Source organism: Phyllobates terribilis, unplaced genomic scaffold (genome assembly GCF_046119375.1).
Source record: "Phyllobates terribilis strain yellow unplaced genomic scaffold, ASM4611937v1 Scaffold_2__4_contigs__length_985480577, whole genome shotgun sequence".
Lineage (NCBI taxonomy): Eukaryota > Metazoa > Chordata > Amphibia > Anura > Dendrobatidae > Phyllobates > Phyllobates terribilis.
Genome location: NW_027362762.1, coordinates 194,528,683 through 194,552,711, shown reverse-complemented (window position 1 = coordinate 194,552,711; position 24,029 = coordinate 194,528,683). Strand labels below are relative to the sequence as shown.

The window sequence follows — 24,029 nt, the reverse complement described above, 5'->3', positions numbered from 1 at the left end:
GAAAGACAGTTATGCTATTTATCAGAAGAAAAGATTGCAAAAATCCAGGGCTTGGTAAGACATTGTATGGATAGACCCTCTATGTCACTCCGTAAAGCCATGTCATTATTAGGGACCTTGACCTCGAGTTTTTCCGCGGTGCGTTGGTCCCAATTTCACTCAAGGGCACTTCAATGGGATATATTGTATAACGACTCAATCCTAGATGGACATCTAGACCGGGAATTTACCTTGGCCCCTCGCTCCTTACAATCCCTTCGTTGGTGGTTAGTACACACTAATCTTTCTAGGGGAGTCCCTTGGGAATGTAAGCCTACTGCAGTCTTGACTACCGATGCAAGTGCTACAGGTTGGGGAGCTAATTTTGAAGGTAACTTAATTCAGGGGTCCTGGTCAAAAAATGAGGTGTGGTTTTCCTCAAATGTTAAGGAACTTTTGGCAGTTGATTATGCGTTCAACAAGTTCCTTGTATATTTACAGGGCCAGGATGTCCGTATACTCTCGGACAATCAAGTCTCAGTAGCTTATATAAATCATCAAGGGGGAACCCGTTCAAGAGACTTAATGAGAGAAGCGGACAGACTTCTTCAGAATGCAGAAGATCATTGTCTCTCCCTTTCTGCTGTTCATCTAAGAGGGAAAGAAAGCGTCACAGCAGATTTTCTCAGCCTTACTTCCATAAAAGAAGGAGAATGGTCCTTGAACCCTCAGATATTCTCCAGGATTGTGGCAATGTGGAGTCTTCCAACAGTGGACTTGTTTGCGACAAAATCCAATCGAAAGGTGACAACATTTTGTTCCCTAAACCCCAGGGAAAGACCCCTGGCAGTGGACGCCTTCATGGTCCCTGGGAATTCCCTCTGGCGTATGCATTTCCTCCCATGATCCTGTTTCCATCAGTCATAAGGAAGATCAGGGCAGACAAAGCCAGATTAATCCTCATATGCCCCTTTTGGCCCAAAAGACCGTGGTTCCCTTGTCTCCGAAGAATGTCCATATCAGACCCCTGGGTTCTTTTGGAGATTCTGGACCTTCTCACTCAGGGTCCGGTTTCCCATCCTCCAGCCTCAAATCTCCATTTAACGGCATGGAATTTGAAAGGGCGCTGTTAACCAGCAAATGGTTTTCCACAAATGTAGTGAATACTCTCTTATGTAGCAGAAAACCCGTTACTACCCGTATTTATGCTAGGACCTGGAGGAAGTTTCTGTCCTTTTCAAAATTTAAACCAGAGGATCGGCCCCCTATTGGGAAAATACTAGAATTTCTGCAGCGGGGTTTAGAACAGGGCCTTACCTTGGGAGCCTTGTTTTCTTCCGCGGCTAATTATTGGGTAGCACGATTTATAAAAGCTTCTTTTAGGTGTAGACCTATTATTAAAACTAAATCCTCTCCCTGGGATTTAAATCTAGTCCTAAATGCCTTGACTAACCCTCCCTTCGAGCTCCTAGATTTAGCCTCCCATAGAATTATTCTTCTTAAAACAGCCCTGTTAGTTGCCCTGACTTCAGCCAGAACAGTAAGTGACATACAGGCTCTTTCTATATCCCCACCATTTACTCAAATTCTGGATGATAGAATTGTATTAAAACCTGACCCAGCCTTTCTTCCAAAGGTAGTCACTCGGTTCCATAGGACTCAGGAGATTAATCTTCCAACTTTTTGTTTTCCCCCTAAAAATCAAAAAGAGGAGAAGCTACACACATTGGATGTTAGGAGGTGTGTACTCAAATACCTGGAGGATTCACACAGTTTTAGGAAAGATAGTTCCCTATTCATATGCCATTAGGGGGCTAGGACAGGTTGTAAAGCTTGGAAATCTACAATTGCGAGATGGATTAGTGAGGCCATCTCCCTCGCCTACTCCTCAGGGGATAAGGAAGTACCGGAGGGGTTGAGAGCTCATTCCACCAGAGCAGTAGAAACCTCCTGGGCGGAGAAGACAGGGGTTTCCATCGAAGACATATGTAAGGCTGCCACCTGGTCTTCTCCCTCCACCTTCTATAGGCATTATTGATTGGATTTGGGTGTCTCTTCTGATCTCACCTTTGGGAGAAGGGTGCTTCAAGCTGTGGTCCCTCCCTAATCTTCTTTCGTCTCTGTAATTCTCTCGTGGTGCTGTCATGGGAGTACGAATAAAGCCTTAGTTACTTACCGGTAACGGGATTTTTCGGAGCCCATGACAGCACTCTTATATTTCCTCCCTACACTGGTGTTTTCGCACTCCTGTAGAATTAAATTCCCTTTTTTTGCACCCTCGGGGGAAGTTGGTCAAAGTAATTGGCTTAAAATGAATTTGTTTTGTTGTAATTAACCTTGGCGGTCCTCTCATGCTCTGTTAACTAAACTGAGGCGGGAGAGAGGTGCCGCCCTTTTTAACGTGTAGGTTTCCTGTCCTTGATGGGCGGATCCTCTCTCTCGTGGTGCTGTCATGGGCTCCGAAAAATCCCGTTACCGGTAAGTAACTAAGGCTTTTGTAATCCGATTTGTGTGTGATGCATCAGCACTAAATAGTTTAAGTTGGTGAAGTGAAGTGAGAAAAATACAGGCATAAATTAAATTTATGGGATCAAATAAATACAAATTGGTATGTGTATATGTAGTCTCCCCTTTTGCTATAAAGCCCCTAAACATTGTTGGTACAAGCAATTACCTTCATAAGTCACATGCTTAGTGAAAAAAAGTCCACCTTTCTGCAATCTAAGTGTCACATGGTCTGTCAGTATATACACTTTACCTTTTCTGAAAGGCCAGAGAGGCCACAACACCATTAAGCAAGAGGCACCACTAACCAAACAACACCATGAAGACCCAGGAGATCTCCAAACAAGTCAGGAACAAAGTTGTTGAGAAGTACAAGTTAGGGTTGGGTTATAAAAAAATATCCCAATCTCTGATGATCCCCTGGAGCACCATCAAATCCATTATCATCAACTGGAAAGAACATGGTACCACAACAATTTATTAACCTACAAAAATTATATCCCAAATATATTAAACCAAAAAATGGAAAGAACATGGTGCCACAACAAACCTGCCAAGAGAGGGCCGCCCACCAAAACTCTCAGCCCGAGCAACAAGGGCATTAATCAGAGAGGCAGCACAGGACCAAAGGTAACCCTGAAGGAGCTGCAGAATTCCCAAACAGAGACTGGAGTATCTGCCCATATGACCACAATAAGCTGTAGATTCCATAGAGGTGGGCTTTATGGAAGAGTGAGCAGAAAAAAGCCTTTACTTACACACAAAAATTGTAAGGCTCGTTTTGAGTTTGTCAAAAGACATGTGGGAGACTCCCCAAATGTATGGAGGAAGGTGCTGTAGTCAGATGAGATCAAAAATTTACTTTTTGGTCACTAATGTAAATGACCCCAAACCAACACAGCTCATCACCCCAAGAACACCATCCCCACAGTGAAACATGGTGGTGGGGATATATTTCGGCAGCAGTGACAGAGAAAATGGTCTGAGTCGAGGGGAAGATGGATGGTGCGAAATACAGGAATATTCTTGAGCAAAACCTGTTTCAGTCTGTCGGTGATTTGAGGCTGGGATGGAGTTTCACCTTCCAGCAAGACAATGATCCAAGGCATACTGCTAAAGCAACACTCAAGTGCTTTAAGGGTAAACGTGTAAATGTTTTGGAGTGGCCTAGTCAAAGCCCAGACCTTAATCCAATTGAGAATCTGTGGTGAGACTTGAAGATTGCTGTTCACCAGAGGAAATCATCTAACTTGGAGGAGCTCGAGCAGCTTTGCCTTGAGCAATAGGAAACATCCCAGTGGCAAGAAGTTGAAAGCTCATAGAGACGTATCCAAAGCAACTAGCAGCTGTAATTGCAGAAAAAGGAGGCTCTACAAGGTACTGACTTTAAGGGGTTAAATAGTTATGCACACTGAAGTTTTCAGTTATTTTGTCCTATTTGTTGTTTGCTTCATAATAAAAAGAAAAACAAATGTTCACAGTTGTAGGCAAGTTCTTTACATGAACTTAAGCAAACCCTAAAAATAAACAGTGAAATTCCAGTTTGTGAGGTAGCAAAACACGAAAAATGCTAAGGCGGGTGAATACTTTCGCAAGCCACTGTACATAGATCCATACTACCAGGGCGTTTTGTTTCCAATGGATATTTTGTTCTCCAGGATCCTACTAATGACTGGTAAACTCTCCTTCATCTCTAAACTCCTGGAATGCTTGAGCTAATCATACTTGAGCCACGGCCCCACTATCAGTGTTTGGTCAGTATTCGGTCAGTATTTTTTCTCAGGAGTGGGAAACAAAACCAGGAGTGCGTGATAAATGCAGAATTGGTGACTTGTTTCTATTATACCTTTTCTCAGATTGTTCTTCACCTGGTTTTGGCTCCTACTCCTGAGAAAAATTACTGACCAAATACTGACCAAACCAGATAAGTATACGGCACTCAGTGTGAATGGTGCACGAGTAAAGGTTCCACCCTATAAATATGTGTATCAGAGTACACTGCACTCAAAATTATGCACAAAATTGATGCAAAAAAGATCTTTATTTCATGAAGCAATCCAAGGTAAATGTGCTATCCGTCATATTTACCTTGGTTTGCTTCATGAAATAAAGATTTTTTTTTGCATCAATTTTGTGCATAATTTTGAGTGCTGAGTACTCTGATACACAAATACTGACCAAATACTGATAATGAGGCCATGGCCTTAAAGGGAATCTGTCACCACATTTGAACCATCTAAATTATTAATACGGGCATACAGGTTAAAGACTGCTGAAAGTCCTCCATGTATGCCTCATATCAAATGCCTTCCTGTGGATAAATCATCTTTAATACGTTTATGTAAATGAACTTTTCCAGGCTCTGGGGAGGATGCAGCCTGGAAGATAACTCTGCCTCCAGAGCTTATTATACATGAAGGGGAGTTACCAGTCTGATGTGTAATGGCCGCTCTCTGCTCTTCTGATCACTGCAGAGCTGTGTGTGATTATACCTGACACATCTGCAGCTTCCAGCTCACAGGCAGACAGGGCTCTAATATTGTTACAATACATCAGAGCTCAGAGAGCTGCAAAAATGTGTTTGCAAGAAGACTCATTTAATTTCTCCTGTTATGTGTTAGTTACTTGTCTCACACTGGTAAATCCCCCTTTTTGTTTAAAATAATCTCTGGGGATGGAGCTATCTTCCAGGCAACATCTCCCCCAGAGCCTGGAAAAGATTAATTTACATATAAGAAAAATGTGGATTTTATTCAGCTTCCTATGACCTACATTCCCATATAGAGGACATAGGAGGGTTGATTCTGCTAACAGTTTCCATTTAATCAGCTTTTTCTCTGCTCATCTTCTTCTAGACTCCTTATACTGTGGTTTCTCCCATCAAAACTACCTTTATGAAAGTGTCAAATGATACTCTGAAGGCTAAATGCAACTGCAATCCTGATTCCCAAAAAGTTGGGAAGCTGTGAAAAATGTAAAGAAAACAAAAATGTAATGATTTGGAAATATCTTACATCACTATTTTATTCATAGCAGAACACAGATCAGAAGGGGAAACTTGGACATGTTTCCATTTCATTTGAAAAAAAAAAAAAAATTAACTCATAATTACTGATGGCAGCAACACATCTCAAAGAAGTTGGGACAGGACCATGTCTCCCATGTACTGTCAATTCTTCTTTTTACGACACTCTGTAAACATCTGGGAAGTGAAAAGACCAATTTGCTGAGTTTGGGGAGAGGAATATTGTCCCATTCTTGTCTGTTGTAGGATTTTAGCTGCTCAACAGTCCTGCGTCTTCTTTACTGGATTTTTGTTTCATAATGCACTAAATGTTTTCTTTTGGTGACAGATTTGAATTGCAATTCATTACCCAAACTTCTTCTGTGAAGCCGTGCTGTTGTGATGGATGCAGTATGGGGTTTAGCCTTGTCTTGCTGAAATATGCAAGGCCCTCCCTGAAATAGACATTGTCTGGATGGGAGCAGATGTTCTTCTAAAACAAGGGAGACTGTCACCGCTTTTGACTTCCCATTCCATATGATTAAGAAACTAGTTTAGATGCATGTAAAGTTCTGTGGGTTGACATGTAGAGTAGCCTACTATGGATAGCGAGGGAAGGCAAGCTTTGTCTAAGTTTGCTCCTGGTAAACCCGTAGTTTCATTTTTGGACATTACATAGATAACTAGGGCAAACAGGGCACTTTGTACAGGCTGAATAACAAAGCAGTGCCTCAGCATGAAATCCACCTAAGTTTCTATCAGCATATTTTCTGAATACTCACTGGAGCTCTATAAACCCGTGGAGCGCAAATTCTGTATGAGAAACTCAAGATACAGTGAATACAAGATAAGGCATCTGGATGTCGAAATGTATGGTTCAATTTTACTGCTTACTGAGATTTGAGTAAGTAAGGATGTTATAGCTGCTTCTCTATAGTCATATGTAAGCTGCAATTATTGTCTCTCACTTTCTATATGGTTAAAAGGACCAATATTATGTTACTTGGACTAACAAAAATTTAACTAAAATTATAACACTGGGGACTCCAGACAGATAACCCTGATTAACCTTTAGCTAATTACAGCAAAAAGTACTGTCTGGTCACTTTTAAAATAACGCAGCTAACATTGGAATGGCCAGACCTGTCTTAAGGCGGGACGATAATACATGGGATGATAATCAAGGAATGGGCAACATTTTGATCGACTATCCGGTTGACTAAATAGGGCAGCAAACACTCAATGATCAAGAACAATGTGGCGCCCCTAAGGGTTCGGTCGCCACAGAGGTACTGCATCTCAACCAGAGGTGTGGTAGCTCACTCTCAGGTAAGGAAGGAGTACGGCTCGGGACCCTAACACCTGCATCAACACATACCCGCAGTGGGGGTAGGGTGAGATTGCTCCTAAGGGAGAGCACAGTCCTGGGTCCCTAGCTGTGGGAGGGGCTATGTAGTGGGTGTGAGTGGAGGAAGTAGCTTAGGGGAGCACATGAGAGGAAGGTATATATAGAGAAGCCATCTTGTTTAGTGAGATCAGAACAGTGAGCAGTGAGAGAGAACAGTCTACAGTGAGAGGAGTGGAGCAGGGCTCTGCAGGAGCCTGAGGAGAGGCCCAGGACTGAAAGAGAAGGAGAGGAGCAGGAAGGGCTCCGGGAACGGAAAAAGGGACCCCTGGGGTACGGGCAGTGCTGGAGGCCACCCGTACGCCCGAATCTACCAGAAGGTGGAGGGGTCAGGCCACACAAAGGGGAACGGTCCCTCAACTAGCAGAGTACTCTATGTCTCAACTAGAAACCGGAGGCTGCAGTATTTCAAGTCCTGTAGCCAACAGTCCATATCAGTCTCACCAAGAAGGTAGCTATAGAGGACCCAGGGGACGGAACAGACGTCGCCTGACAAGGCACGCAGGTACCGGATTGGGACACTTGGTATGAGGTGCAGGGAGACGGTCAGAGAAAGGACACAGAAGGGGGTCCCGCTAAGTACTCCGGAGATATCTGAGGGTGGACCGAACCCCTCCCTTAGTAAGTGCAGCACGACGAGGGAAGTTACTTTGGTACCTGTAACTTGGACTGCAATAACCGTGAGTAAAGACCCTGAGGACTGCACTCTGTGATCATTGCTGCGCCATCAACCCCTGCACTACAACGCCCAGCATAACCCATAACATCTACACTGCCCTGGAGCTAAGCTCTACCTGTGGAGAGCCACACCATCCCTGCTGCAGTAACATCAGCTCCAGAGGACCTGCTCCTCAGCAGCGGCTCCCCTAGCCGCATACCACAGGTGGCGTCACGAACTTTATACAATCACTATAAATCCCCTATCAATAACCCCTTTTTATTGACCGCCCTGGGTCACGGACCGGGTCACCGCCACTGTGACATCCCCCAGCATTTACCGACCCGGCACCGGGTACCCCATGGCCCAGGGGGCGCGTCAACAACACTCGCCTGTTGGGTACTATGATTGTTAAGTAGGCTGCCAATAACATGATATTACTATGTGTGATTTAAAGGGATTGTCCAGTAAAGATAGGTGATAACTTATAGATCTTTGGGTGGTTTGAACGATGGGACCAGTAGCAGTTGGCAGAACAGGGCACTTTTATCCCCATTAAATTGGAGTGGCAGTGCACGTACCTGACCATTGATCCATTCATTCCCTATGTGGGTGCCAAATGCTGCGCTCAGCTTTTTCCAGCCACCCCATAAAAAATGAATAGAGCTGGGGTTGGGCAAAAGCACAATATGCACATTGTTTAATCAGGCTACTAAACAACCATCGATGAGCTTATCTGTATCCGATCAGAAGTCTTTTAACAGTCACAGTTGTGCCGTGTGAACCCTGCTTTAAGTCGCAACTCTTGACAAATTTCTGCTTTTCTGAGGGGTTATTATAATCTAGTTGTAGCTTTGCGGATTAGTTGTCTCTACTTCTTGTCTAACAAATTTTGCATCTACTGGCTAACTTCTGTTTAGTGAGGGGGGAACTTTTTCTGCAATTCAATCTGCAAGTACGTACTAGGTTTTCTGAAGTGACTGCAGCAACTCCTGTCACCACTAATTACTGCTTGATGAAGACGACTATCATATTTGTTTTCTGCCTCATTAATTCTGCATCTGTCGTTCACTCACTGTATAGTCGCAGTCATACCTTTACCTAGGTATATTTGCAAATACTGACAAGCAAATTTAGCTGTTATTGTAATATTTGGTATCACTGAATATTGCAATATTGACTAATTACATCCTAGCGAAGGTAACCTTTATTTTTATTCTTGACCTTATTAACTTTGCATTAATTTGCAATTGTCTATCTACTGCCTAGTAATCAGGGTAGCAGGGGTTCTAACTCTAGAACATTGACTAGTGAGCCATCCATCACCGAAATATTTTGTATAGTCAATCTTGCAATTACTGGCTTATTACAGCTGATTTATGTCAGTTACGGTAGAGATTGAATATGAATTACTCTGTTCTTCCTTGTTCCATGTGTTGACTCTTGCTCAAAAGCTGTTGTTGGATAAGTGGGGCGAAAGTAGTCTGCTGGGGTGGTTTGGTTTTCCTGTGAAGTAGTAATAGCTGGTTTGTGTCCCTTTACTACTTCTATGAGAGGTAGGTAAGCTTTGGAAATTAATGAACTGAGTGTCTGGTCCCATCAAGCCACCTAAACAAAACATAAGAATGTCGGGGGCTACCTTCTTTAAGAGAGCGCAAAGACAGTAAACTTGAGGCTGGTGGTATATATTGAATATATTTCTGAAGCCCTTTTCCCCCAATATAAAACTTGACTAGTTTAAAAAGCTCTATGTTTGCATTCCAGAATCTGGGAGATGCAACGGGTAAGGGGTTCCAGATATGATGCACTAGATATTGAGGACCATGGAAGTGATACAGAGGGGTGGAAAGAAACAAAATCTCCTAGGGGAAATATTGGCAGCAATCAAAAGTGTATGTAATGGGTCGTTGGAAAATCTGACCGCTCAAATAGAGGGTTCATGAAGTGATATCTCCCAAATAAATAGGGAACCTCAATAAAATTTGGGAAAGCCTAAAAGAAACATAAGGAACAGTGAAGGCGTCCATAGAAGGTGGTGGACAGAAAGGAAGAGGCTACTTTAGTAATGGTTGATGATATGTCTCTCAGAGTCTAAATAGTGGAGAATTTTCGGAATTCCAGAGGGAGAGGAAAGCAGAGAGGCGCATTCATCCGTACTCAAATGGTTGTTGAACGCGATGGCCAAAAATTACTTTTACAATTTATATGGAGTAAAACAAGAACACTATACCCCATATAGGAAACCCTGACCAGGCCTAATTCTGAAGGTTCAATGTTCAAGTGACAGAGACATGATTCTTAGAAGGGCAAAAAAGGATAACTATTTCTTATGACGAGCTATTGGTGGCAGAGATAGAATGAATTGCACTAAGGGAAGCGATGGGGAGTGGCTGTTGTGTAAGAGGACTACACGAGTAAATCTCTACGTGATTCAAGAGGAGGGAAGAAGGGAGGGGACAGGAGTGACGTAAGGGATTTTTTTTGTTTGCTTCCTCAGTTCTCTCATTCCTTTATGCTATCTTCTCACTTACTCAAATTGTGTATTATCAAAAATAACATCAGCATCTAGAATACTTACATGAAATGTTAGAGCCCTGAACGACAAGGTAAACAGATGCTTCATGTTCAACTGACACCTGGTAGTAAATATATATCTAAAGGCTCCCATACAGATTAGACTAACGTCTGGCGAACTCGCCGATATCGGTGGATGGACCCACAATCTAATGTATATGGTGACATCATGTCACGCCAGGTGTGAGTGCAACACAGAGAGTCACGCCAGGTGTGAGTGAAACACAGAGGGGAAAGGGAGCCCAGACACTAGGGAAAGGGGGAAGAGATGACCTCCTAATCTGTACTAGTGTCACCCTGTCTCCCCCTAACGTCCCTATACAGCCTCCGCAGCTGTCGCCGATCACGTGCCTCACCCTACTATCCCTGGCAAAAGGCTAAAGCTGGGGGTGGAAGGAGATGAGCTCTAGTCAACCTCCGCTAGCACTCTAAAGACAAAAGGGGAAGACAACACAGGGAAATAATAACTTAGATTTAGAAGAACTCCAACAGGGCTCACGGCCTCAAGACTCCAGAGACGTGATGCTGCTTCAGCCAAGTTCCAAGTAGAAATGAGTATAACCAGCGACGTCTACCTAGACACACCAGGTATATATACACCCAGACTAAAGGGAGATAGTCGCTGGGTCCTAAACACAGCCCCCTATCTAGGCAGCTGTCTGCATTGCCAAATGTGGAGACATCTTGCAAACCACTCCAGGGCGACTGTCTGTCACCTCTGACACACCCGTGACACATCACTACTTTCCCTATAAATGATGTCGGGGGACAGAAGGATCTGACATGTTTGATTTCAAACTGCCATAACTTTTGTTCGCCCAGAGATAAGCAGCTGCCAAAGATATCTGGCAGATGCTCTCTTGGAGAGAGAGCAGGAGCCAGGTGCTCCTGTGTATGGAGGAGTTAAAGAGGATAGCTGTCAGCTGAACAGTAGCTATCTAAAGTGTGTGTGGGGCTTTATAGAGTCCCATTTTAGCACTCCCCTCTCTTCCTTCTCTATAAACCCCCTACCCAGAATCATAGAGTTCCATTTTGATAGAGAGAGAGGATCTATTTTATAAAAAAGAAAAAAGAGATGGGCTTAAGAGTTTCATTCTTGCTGCTCTATTTGCTCCCAAGGAATAAGTGCGCTTATTCATAATGCTTTTGATTTTAAGCTTAAAAGGTCTTCTGTTGATGTCAAAAGCATATACAGTATTTATTTCTGTATGGGTTATTAGAAGGACACCAGATTAGAACGACACCAGTATGTTCTGGAATTTCCACACCCATATTCTGCAGTTTTAATCACATACTAAAATTAGCTGACTAGTGAAATCACTTTCCAGTTATAATTGTTGCATAATGAATGGTGATTTCAATTCTGTAATGAATAATAAAATGCATAGGATTAGAGCCATGCCTGGCAGATTTGGAAGAGAACCATTAATTACGATTATTTAAATTTTATCAAGAGATGGGGTACATAGATATATGGGAATTGAATAATGGAGATTGACAATTGGGAAAATGCAGGTCTCATATTTTAATATTATGTCTAAAATCAGTATAATTCTTGGTAATTAATGTTTGGTGGAGTGTATGAAGAAAATTGTGTATGAGCCAAGTGGAATATCTGATCACTGCCCAGTAATAGTCCATACCTTGAATTCAGATTCACAGTTGGTAATTAGGATACAGCAGAGACTAAACCCACACTGGCTGTTTTTACTGAATTGGCATAAGATAATTAAGCAGAAAATAATTGCCTGAGTTCGGAGATCAACGCCAGTTCAATTCACACACACTTTGTAGAATGCTTTTGCAAAACAAGAATATGCCCTTGGGAGAATTTTAGGTTGTGGAAATGAGCTTTCTAAAAACCCCTAGGAACAGAATAGAAAAAAAGTGTGGTCAGCCCAGAAATCGTTGAAAACATTTTTACTTAAGAGAATTCACCTGAAAAATTTTTTTTCATGAAAATATTTCTGTGAATCTAACAAAGCAGGTAAAGATCATCATAAATTCACCTCTATTGTAACTTAGTCCAGGCAATTTTGTGGCTATCTTTTAGGGTGATTTGACTGACATATACATATGTGGTGTGTATTGTGCTCCTTGTACTCTCACTGGGGTTGCCTACTATTGACTCTTGATTAATCAATTCAGGGCCCCATAGAAAATAACACCATGAATACTCACGTCCTGCAGCAGTACTCAGGATGTCTGAGCTGCTGTTCCTGTGGTGACCGGCTGCAGCCTTTACTATTTCATCAGAGTGGACGTCCACTGCAGCCAATCAGCCACCACTAATTGGCTGCAGCAGACACAACAGTGTCACGTCACCGGATCAGAACGGCAGTGCTGACATCGCTGGAATGCCGTTGTAGCACCCTGAGGATTCGGCTGCTACAGGGGTATTGCACCTCAGCCAGAGGTGTGATATTCCACTCCCGGGTAAGGATGGAGTGTGGAACTGAGCTCAGTAGGCTGCATGCACTACACACATCCCATTTCCGGGGGACAGATCGATGGTACTCCCACTAGATATATGTGCAGGTACGACAGTGTCTGTCCCTGGCTGGAGTGGGAGGGGGGTGGAACATCCCAGTAGTGTAGGGGCAGATAGGGGGAGCAGTCTGGGTAATGCTAGGAGCTCATTGGGTGCTGGTCACCTGAGCTCACACATAGAGGGAGTATATAAGGTGGGAACCATCTTAGAACAGGGTCTTTTGTAGAGGTTTGGTCAGAAAGTCAACAGCCAGTCTTTTGTAGAGGAAGAGAGCAGAGGAGAAGAGCAGCTCCAAGGCCAAGAGAGAGAGAGGAGAAAGAAGGACCCAGAGGGGGAGAAGAGGGAACCCCAAGAGCCCAAATACAACCAGAAGGGTGAAGGGTTGGCACAAGGGTACCGGATCCCAAGCTGGTGGAGGGCACTAATCCTCAGCCAGAGACCGGAGGTCGTGGGCAGGATCTGCCACGACCCCCCACTAAATCCACCCGGAAGGCAAACCGAGCATAGGGTCAGGGAACCCAGAGACAAGGGTTTTACCAACAAGAGGCCCGAGGGAGCCGGACATAGGTGGATCCCTGGTGGGGAAGGCCAGAGAGAAGGAACGTCAGAAAGGGAGCTCAGGACCACGCTCCAGAATTACTTGGGGGTTGGCCGAGTCCAGGACCTGGTGGACGCAGCACGGCTCGGGCGGTCACTCAAGGCCGGAGTGACCAGCACAACAGCAGTAAGTAAAAACCCTGAACTGCACAGCCCGACTCTGAGTCTCATTACCATCCTCACTGCACCTCCACAACCACCATCCTCTACACCTGACCCCCTGAGGCTATACCCCTCCCGTTGGGGGTTATACTACCGGAGCTGCACAAACACCACCAGCCTCAGCGGACCCTGCTGCAGCGGCGGCCGTATTGACCGCAAATCAACGGGTGGCGTAGTCGACACTAAAGAACATCCAGCAACATCTGTAGGACTGCCACACACTGAGCTTGACACCCTGGGCACGGACCGGGTCACCGCCACTCGGAGACTACAACCCGCATCTGATCCGGCTCCGGGTATTCCCCAAACAACACTGGCCCAGGGGGCGCGTCACCGTCGCTGCAGGAGGTGAGTTTACATTGTTTTTACTTTCTATGGGACCCTGAATTGATTAATCAGGGGTGGCCCAACAGTAGACAACCCCAGCGAGAGTACAGAGAGCACAATACCCTCCAGATATTTGTCTATTTGTCCAAGTTGGATGTCAATATTTTGCTTTGGCTGATCTAAAGGGTGCACTCAGATCATTTTCTGGTATCTCCGCCCAAGGAGAGAACAGTTTCTCTTTGACATTTATGGAAAGCACAGACAATCATGTTTTCCTTTTCTTTTTGAGGTTTTGAATGCCTCTTGCTTTTGTTTTCTTCATCAGGATATGGGATCCTATGGAGCACCACCCCGTAATTGGCGTGGAATTGGCCTGGCAGTGTTGGTGATCTCTGTGGTAATGTCGATTGTCCTGTTTGCAATATTCCTGCTTTCTCCAGGTAAGGAGTGACAGACCTCAATATTACCCTATAAAGACTAAAACTGTTACGGCACAAACCACTAACCTGGAACAAAAATGGAAATAAGGCCGTGTTTCCATGTTTTATCCCACTTGTAAAAGTGTCTGATGTTGAAGCTTCCTGCATAGTGTCGCAGATCAGTGCAGAGAGTAGACAAGGACAACTACAATACACAAGCTGAGAAGGTAGGGAGCAGATTTAGGGACTGCTATCTATAACTCTCTTAAATGGTGTAGAACTCCATCTGCAATAAGCTCAACCCAGAATATTATTTGAATTATAAAAAATAATGTATAGCTACATATGGAATATATTCAGTTTTAGTTGCTATATTATTTGTTTTCTTTGTTTACTTTTTTCCCTTTTTAGAAGTGGGAAGTTATAATATATGACTGCATTTACACATCCCAATCATAGCCCTTTATCAAGGACGAATCTGTTACATATCAGGACTATGATTTCTAAGCAAGACTAAAATTAATTTCACCCAACAAACAATAATTTTGCTCATTCATTGGGCAATTGGGATGATAGCCAAACTATTCAGACAGACCGATCAGAAATGAACGTTCCTAGGAATGCTCCCCCGCCAACAAACACTATTCGGCAACACTTCTACCACTTATCAGTTTATTCAGCATACATTTGTATGTGACTTCTACTAGTATTTCTCCTTCATTATGTTATTTTAATGGTAGTTTAAATGTAGTTAATCTACACTCCTCAACATTGAAATTGCAACACCAAGAAGTAAAAGTTGTGAAATTATGGAAATCACAGGAGGAATATGACGCACCCAGGGGATGGGGAGGACTCGGCGCCCGGGCCTTGTTGTTAGTTTTGGGGGATGTCGCGGTAGTCGGCTCCCGGGCCCGTACCCTGGGCCTCTCTTTTAAAGGGTGGATAATTATGTGAAAGTTCGTGACGCCACTTGTGGTGTCTGGTGAGGATCACCAGCGCTGCGGCAGTCCTCTGAGGCCAGTGTTCGGGCAGCTAAGATGGTGTAGCTCCCCACAGGTGGAGCTGGGCCTCAGGGCAGTGTAGGTATAGGGAATGCAGGACAGAGGAGACCCAGCCGGGTCCTAAGAAGGATAGGCAAACACACAGTTCACTTCAGTACCTTATACTGATGGAAGTTCAGGCACATTCCGGAGCACTGTAGGGTGAAGGATGCATATCAGGATTCTCCCCAGTGAGCGGGTATAGGGCCTCCTGTTTCTTGCCTTTGTGTAGTAATTTTCTGACCTGCCTGGAGCTAGGCCTAACTTTGTCTCTGTCCTGCACTGGCTGACTTTGTGGTAGGGCCTTCTCTTGGAGTACACGCTCCCAGCTTGCGGGGCCTCCGTGACTCCTGGCTCTGGTACGTATCAGCTCTTGGGTGATCCTGGGACCTGAAGTCTTCCAGGGGTCTCCGGTTGTCTCTACAGGGGGGTATACGGCCCTGTAGACGCGGACCCGGTGTCCGGTATATGTTTTCTGGGGTGAGCTTGTACAGCTCCTCTGCCCCCCAATGCTACTCACTCCTCTAGCCTTCGGCCTCGCTCGAGGCCCTCACTAGGCTATACATACTAACAGCCGCTTGCCGCGCTTCATCGCTCTTATGGCGTCATCACGCCTTGGCCTCTAACTGAGCTCCCTGAGTCTAGCTTGCAGGAGCCTCATGCTCTACTGCTGAACTATTAGCTGTGTTCTCTAGACTGAGCTCCACTGCAGACTGACCTCTCTCAGGCTCATCTACTGCAGGAACCGACTGTGGACTCCAGACTGTAGACCAGACTGAACTGCCTAGCTCCACCTTCCCTATTTATATCCCTAACGGGCTCCCTCTGGTGGTCTGAGGTGGAAGGTGGAGGTGTGTGTATGCTCTGAGGGCCTCTTGTGGAGGAATCTGTCTATGCACCCCTCTAGGATCTGTGGCACTAATGCACAGCAGGGCGCCACAAATAGACATCTTAATAAAATGCAAATTATGAGAACATAGAAAAAAAAGATTCAAAACATTTTGATTTATTCAGTGTTGAGTATGTACACCACACACTGTAATAACAACACTTACATGCCTTGGCTGCCATCAATGAGGCTATTTTTGGTGGTCTGAGGAATGTTCTACCATGCTGAATGAACTTAGGCAACTATATTATCAAGATCCTCTGCTGGCAGCTCCCTTTGTAACTGTCGACCAATGAGGTTCTTATCTCGATGGGAGACAAGTCCGTGTAAGTGCGTGTGTTTCTGCGCATGGTGACTCATACTTCATACTGAATGTGTTACGGATCTGGGTGGTGGAACCTCTGTGCTGTGATGCAAGGAGGGACCAGAGGGGCGTAACTAAGTGCCCATCCGGACCGACCCTGGCCACACGGCGGCTTAGTCGACTCCGTGAACCAAGAAGGGGCCGGGAAGGTGAACCAGGTGCCACTCTGGGACCGACCTTGTGTGAGAGCAGGCGACTCCCACTGGTCAGATGGCTGAAGCTGACAGGTACAGTGGATGAGCATGGCTGATAGACAGACAGGTGATGCGGATAGGCAAGCAGGCGGGCACGGCAGGTAGCCTGACAGGTGAAGCGGGTAGGCAAGCAGACGGGCACGGCAGGTAGCCTGACAGGTGATCCGGGTAGGCAAGCAGGTGGGCACGGCAGGTAGCCTGACAGGTAATGCAGGTAGGCAAGCCGGTGGGCATGGCAGGTAGACAGGCTGGCGGGTACGGCTGATAGACAGGCTGGCGGGCACGGCTGATAGACAGGCTGGCGGGTACTGGAACCTGAGGGCTGAGGAGAGTGTTAACACACAAACAACAACCTTGCACAGGCACCTCCATTTTGGAGGAGGTGCTTTAAATAGGCGTGGTCCTCCGGCCATTGGCCGGAGACTCTTTAGGATGGCGCGCACGGCCCCTTTAAGAGGGAGGGAGCGCGTGCCTTAAGCACAGTGCCCGGGAAGCTGTGCGTGATGCGCGCACCCCGGGCACCATCCGGGGAGCTGGAGGACGTCGGACCGGGACCTCAGCGCTAAGGGGAACGGCGTCTCTGCCCGGCTGGAGGCAGAGACGCCGACGCTACAGTACCCCCCCCCCCTTTACGCCCCTCTTCTTTAGGTCCGCAAGAAATTTTTCTAGAAGACGAAGGAAATGAATGTTCTCCCTGGGCTCCCAAGACCTCTCCTCAGGACCAAACCCCTTCCAATCCACAAGAAAGAAAGTCTTTCCTCATACCCTCTTGATGGCCAAAATGTTTTCTACCTCAAAGACGTCCTAAGCGGAGACTGGAGCTGGAGTGGCTCCTGGATCATCAGAGAAAGAATTAAGGACAACCGGCTTGAGGAGAGACACGTGAAAGGAGTTGGGAATCCATAAGGAGGTCGGGAGTTTCAGCATGTATGCCACTTGATTTATTTGGTTCAGAATCTCGAACGGACCGATGAACCGCGGACCCAACTTGTATGATGGTATCTTGAGACGGACATATTTGGAAGAAAGCCAGACCTTATCTCCCGGACGGAATTGAGGCTGATCCAGACGTCTCTTATCAGCATGCTTCTTCATCTGCTCGGAGGACTGAAGGAGCGCAGATCTAGTGTCTTCCCAAATCACAGAAAATTCACTGATGAGAGACTCCGCCGCAGGATTGTCCACTGAAGAGGAGACGGGAAACGGAATCCGGGGGTGTCGACCTTAAACCACAAAAAACAGGAGTTTAAGCAGAAGACTCGCTCTCACGGTTGTTATAGGAAAACACGGCCCAGGGCACGAGCTCTACTCAATCGCTATGGTGAGCATTGACAAAGTGCCGAAGAAAACGTAAGGATCTGATTAATACGTTCCACTTGATCATTGGACTGAGGATGATAGGCCGAAGAAAAATCCAAAGAGACATCCAGCAGCTTGCACATGGCTCTCCAGAAGCAAGAAGTGAACTGAACTCCACGGTCCGAGACAATGTGGAGGGGTAAGCTGTGGAGACGGAAGATGTGACGGATGAAGTCCTTAGCCAGCACAGGTACAGACGAAAGACCAGGCAGAGGTATGAAGTGAGCCATCTTGGAGAAGCGGTCGGCGACCACCCAAATGACAGTACAACCGACCGATACAGGAAGATCCGTGAGGAAATCCATTGCAATATGTTGCCATGGAGCGGAAGACACGGGAAGAGGAAGAAGACGACCAGCTGGAAGGTGCCTAGGTATCTTGTTACGGGCACAAGAGGAACAAGCAGCAACAAAATCCGCAACATCCTTGCGCAGGGTGGTCCACAAATAATTCCGGGCAATGAGCAGAAGTGTCTTCCTCTGGCCGGCATGGCCAGCCAGTTTGGACGAATAACCCCAGAGTAAGACCCTCTTGCGATCCTGAGCCGCTACAAAGGTCTTACCAGGAGGTAGATGAGACAGGTCGAACGGAGCAACAGTCATTATTCTGGAGGAGTCAATGATGTGTAGAGGCTCCTCCTCTTGGTCAGTAGACAGAAATGAGAGGGAAAGAGCGTCGGCTTTAATGTTCTTGTCTGCCAGGCGGTAACGAAGAGTGAAGCAGAATCGAGCAAAGAATAAAGACCATCTGGCCTGACGTGGGTTTAGTCTTTGGGCGGTCTGCACATAAGCGAGGTTTTTATGGTCAATGTAGATGACCACCGAGTGCAGGGCCCCCTCAAGCAAGTAGCGCCACTTCTCCAGCGCTAATTTGATTGCCAGCAGTTCTCGATCGCCTATGGAGTAATTGCGCTCGGATGGAGAGAAGAGTTTGGAAAAGAAACCGCAGGTCACCATTCGCCCGGACGAGGATTTCTGGGTGAGCACTGCTCCGGCCCCGGAAGAAGAGGCATCAACCTTCAGGAAGAATTGTTTATTGCAATCCGGACGGTGTCGTACTGGAGCAGAGGAGAAGGCTTGTTTAAGAGAGGCAAAGGCATTCTCCGCCTCGGAAGTCCACTCCTTGGGATTTGCTCCCTTACGGGTGAGAGCAGAGATGGGAGCTGTCCGGGAGGAGAAATGAGGAATGAGGAGGCGGTAATAGTTAGCGAATCCCAGAAACCGCTGAATAGCCTTCAACCTCTCAGTTCGGGGTCACTTTAAGATGGCAGACACCTTCTCGGGATCCATCCGCAGTCCAGTCTCAGAGATGATATACCCCAGAAATGGTAGGGAGGTCTCCTCAAAGAGGCATTTCTCATACTTAGCATACAGGCGATTCTTCCGGAGCCTCAGCAGGACCTGACGAACATCCCTCCGGTGAGAGGGCAGATCAGGGGAGAACACCAAGATATCGTCCTGGTACACCACCACGCAGGAATACAGGAGAACTCGGAAGATGTCATTTGCTAACTCCTGGAAGATGGCTGGAGCATTACAGAGACCGAAGGGCATCACGTGGTATTCGTAGTGACCATCCCGAGTGTTGAATGCCGTCTTCCACTCGTCTCCCTGGCGAATCCGGACCAGATTGTACGCCCCACGAAGATCGAGCTTAGTGAAGATCTTTGCGCCTTTTAGGCGATCAAACAGCTCCGAGATGAGAGGCAGGGGGTACTTATTTTTGATGGTAATCTGGTTTAGGCCCCTATAGTTGATACAAGGACGAACAGAGCCATCTTTCTTTTTGACGAAGAAGAATCCTGCTCCAGCCGGAGAGGTGGATTTCTGGATAAATCCCCTAGCAAGATTTTCTTCAATGTATTCATGGGTCTCAGCCAACGACAAGGGGTAGATTCGCCCGCGAGGAGGTGAAGCACCAGGTATTAGGTCGATGGGGCAATCATACGGCCTATGAAGTGGTAGTGTCTCTGCCACCTTTTTATCAAAGACGTCCGCATTGGACTAGTAGGGTGCTGGCAGGCCAGGTAGGTTAGCCGGAGTAGACGAAGGTCGAGCAGGACGAATCGGAACTAGACAGGTCTTATGGCATTCCTGACCCCAACGGAGCACCTCACCCGAGCTCCAATTCAGGACGGGCTCATGTCTTTGTTACCAAGGTAGACCAAGCAAGAGGGGATGAGAGAGACCGGACAGTACGTAAAAGGAGATCTTCTCCGAGTGCAGCATTCCCAACTGAAGAGTTAACCGGCTCAGTAACCAACAAGATGGTTTCAGGGAGAAGCTTTCCATCCACAGAGGAAACCGTTAAAGGATCTGCCAGACGTATGGTAGGAATCTGAAAACGGCCTGTTGAGTGAGATTCCCAGCGGCTCTGGAATCCAGATGGGCAGTCTCGAAGAAGCGGGTCTCACCACTGGTAACAAACGGGCAGTCAAGGGCAGAGAGGAAGAACTCTTGCCTAGGACGACCTCTCCGAGCGGTCCTAGACACTGGTATTTCCCGGTCTCACCGGGCAGGAATGGATCTGATGCTCAATATTGCTACAGTAGAAGCAACTCCCCTCAGCGCGGCAGGTCTCCTGGCGAGACTTGACCATCTTAACTTCCTCAATTTGTATAGGCTCTGGAGAAGACACCCGGGAGAGTGCTGGTTGCGAGACTGAACTTTGAAGGATTGAGAGAGGCACAGAGGTTTCCTCTCACGGGTCGTCTCCTTAGCATGTTCCAGAAAACGGATGTCAATCCGAGTAGCTAATGACACCAGGTCGTCCAGAGAGGGAGGTATGTCACGACCGGCTAGCTCATCCTTGATCCGTCCGGAAAGGCCCTCCCAAAAGGTGGACACCAGGGCCTCATTGTTCCAGGCAAGTTCAGATGCGAGGGTTCGGAAACGCACGGTATACTGTCCCACAGAGAGACTCCCTTGGCGGAGTCGGAGAAGTGTGGAGGCAGTAGAAGATTTTCGTCCAGGCTCATCGAATACCTTCCGGAAAGCCGCGAGGAAAGCCTGGAGATCGGACACCAGAGGATCCCCTCTCTCCCACAGAGGGTTAAGCCACGCCGACGCCTTTCCGGTGAGGTGAGGCATGATGAATGCCACCTTGGCTCGGTCAGAAGTGAACTGGTGTGCCAGGAGTTCAAAGTGCAGCGTGCACTGATTTATGAAACCCCGACATAGGACAGGGTCACCCCCAAAACGTGGAGGTGCAGAAAGCCAGGGTCCAAAGCCGGGTGCCACAGTTCCACTGGGTTGAGGTGCCGCCAAAGCGGGTGCCGCTCGGTTAGAGGCGGACACATTCGGGATGGACAGCGTGTCCAGACGGGTGTTGACTGTCCGCAGATAAGACAGGATAGTATCCTGCTGGGATCTCTGGCGAGAGACCTCTTGATACAGGTCTGAGATTGAAGGAGCCTGGGAGCCACCAGGTTCCATGGCCTGTGCAAACTGTTACGGATCTGGGTGGTGGAACCTCTGTGCTGTGATGCAAGGAGGGACCAGAGGGGCATAACTAAGTGCCCATCCGGACCGACCCTGGCCACACGGCAACTTAGTCAACTACGTGAACCAAGGAGGGACCGGGAAGGTGAACCAGGTGCCACTCTGGGACCGACCTTGTGTGAGAGCAGGCGACTCCCATGGGTCAGATGGCTGAAGCTGACAGGTACAGCGGATGAGCACGGCCGGTAGACAGACAGGTGATGCGGGTAGGCAAGCAGGCGGGCACGGCAGGTAGCCTGACAGGTGATCCGGGTAGGCAAGCAGGCGGGCACGGCAGAAAGCCTGACAGGTGATCCGGGTAGGCAAGCCGGCGGGCACGGCAGGTAAACTGACAGGTGATGGAGGTAGGCAAGCCAGCGGGCACGGCAGGTAGACAGGCTGGCGGGCACGGCTGATAGACAGGCAGGCGAGCACGGCTGATAGACAGGCTGGCGGGCACGGCTGATAGACAGGCTGGCGGGCACGGCTGATAGACAGGCAGGCGGGCACATCTGATAGACAGGCAGATGGGCACGGCTGATAGGCTGGCGGGCACTGGAATCTGAGGGCTGAGGAAAGTGTTAGCACACAAACGACAACCTTGCACAGGCACCTCCATTTTGGAGGAGGTGCTTTAAATAGGAGTGGTCCTCCGGCCATTGGCCGGGGACTCTTTAGGACGACGCGCAGAGGAGAGCGCGGGTGCGCACCCTAAGCACAGTGCCCGGGAAGCTGAGCGCGGTGCGCGCACCTCGGTGAGCAGCAGGGGAGCTGGAGGATGCCGGACCAGGACCGTGGCGGTGAGGGGAACGGCGTCTCTGACCGGCAGGAGGCAGAGATGCCGACGCTACAGAATGAATCAAGGTATTTTGAAAATTTTGTTTACATTTCAAAATCATTTGCATATCGGTAAAATGTCTATCCATCTTGTGATTTCCATAAATCCATGACTTTTCCTTCTTTGTTTTGCAATTTCAATGTATTGTAGTTTTATTACATTAAATAGAGCAGATCATTTTATGTCCTGGATGTTAGCAGGTTAATTCTAATTTACAGAAAATTATCTTAGTGACGCGCCCCCAGGGCCATGGGGTACTCGGTGCCGGGCCTATAGACGCTGAGGAAGGGATCTGTCACAGTGGCGGCGGCCCGGTCCGTGGCCCAGGGTGGTCAACAAAAAGGGGAAGGAAAATATTTATATGGGATTTGTAGTTCATAGGAAGTGTTCGTCACGCCACCTGTGGTTTCTGGTAATAGGTACCAGCGCTGCTTCAGACCTCTGGGGCGGTTGATAGGGCAGCTGGGTTGGAACGGCTCCCCACAGGTGGAGCGGGCCCCAGGGCAGTGTAGTATAGATGATGGGTGGTGATGCTGGGGCTTGTGGTGCAGGAGAGATGGCGCAGCGGAAATAACTGACGGAGGCAGTGGAGTGCAGTCATCCGAGTTTACTCACAGTTATGTTCAATTTCCTCAGGTACACTGTACGGGTGTCAGCCTCCCGCGTCGCACTGCGTCTACCAGACAAGGGGTCCAGCACTTTCTCAAGTATATCAGGAGCGCTTGACGGAACCCCGCTTTCTTTATGTTCCTTACTAGACCGACTTCCCGCGCCGGGTCTTCTCCCTCCTGCCCTGCGCTTCCCCACACGCAGTCCCGATCAGGTGCTCTGAAGTCCCTCTGGGCAACCTGGAGTTCCCGGACGTACTTGATGCCCTTCACGGTGACTAGGGTGAGACTGTGGCAACTGCACCATGGGAGTGCAGAAGCCTCCGGTTTTCCAGCCGAGACCTGGAGTAACACGGCTGGTCCAGGGACCGATTCCCTTCTTGTGGCCTGATCCCTCTGACACTTGGCAGACTCGGGCGTACGGGTGCCGTCCTTCACTCACCGCACCGCCTGGGATCCCTTCTGTTAACAGAGCCTTTCTCCTCTGCTCCCCTCCTGGACCTCTATTACTAGGCCCCTTTCTGGAGCAGAGTTCCTGAAGAGACTCTGCTCCCCTCCTCTCCTTTTACTGAATCACACTCACTCTCTGTCCTGCCACCCTAAGGTGGCTTCCCTTTATATACCTCCTATCATGGTGCTCCCCTACTCTACATCCTCCACCCACACCCACTACTGGTTCCCCCTCTCTTTGGTTCCCCCCACTCCAGCCAGGGACAGGGCTCAGCAGAAACACAGTGCATCTTGCCCTTCCAGCCGGCCTGGAAGTGTAGTGTAGTGTAGTGTTGAATGCGGGTGTTGGGGTTTAGGGCAGCACTCCCTCCTTACCTGAGAGAAGGAGACACCACACCTCTGGGTGAGGTGCAGTACCTCTGTGGCGACTGAACCCTCAGGGGCGCCACATTAGCGTCAATAAATGTGTAATCTCTGTATGCGCTGAATATGCTTCATTTCTAGTTCATACCTTGTGATATGGTAACTGCTTTCCTGTACTATCACTTGACAGATATCCCAAGACAACCTGAGAAGTTATACCTCACATTATCGGATCTGGAGAATCCAGACTACCAGGTCCATGTACCAAATATTTTTTGGGCAAGTGGTAAGTGCAATTCCTTTAAAGATGAATAATATTAT

The 24,029-nt window shown here is 47.5% G+C and overlaps 1 protein-coding gene across 1 annotated transcript in view; it reads left to right on the top strand.

The window, feature by feature from the left end:
• Positions 1–24,029, top strand: part of LOC141202582 (inactive dipeptidyl peptidase 10-like) — a 385,315-nt gene that overhangs the window by 85,986 nt on the left and 275,300 nt on the right. The window contains exons 2-3 of the mRNA XM_073663754.1: positions 14,028–14,142; positions 23,899–23,994. Coding sequence (XP_073519855.1) covers positions 14,028–14,142; positions 23,899–23,994 — 211 coding nt within the window. The remainder of the gene's footprint in view (positions 1–14,027; positions 14,143–23,898; positions 23,995–24,029) is intronic.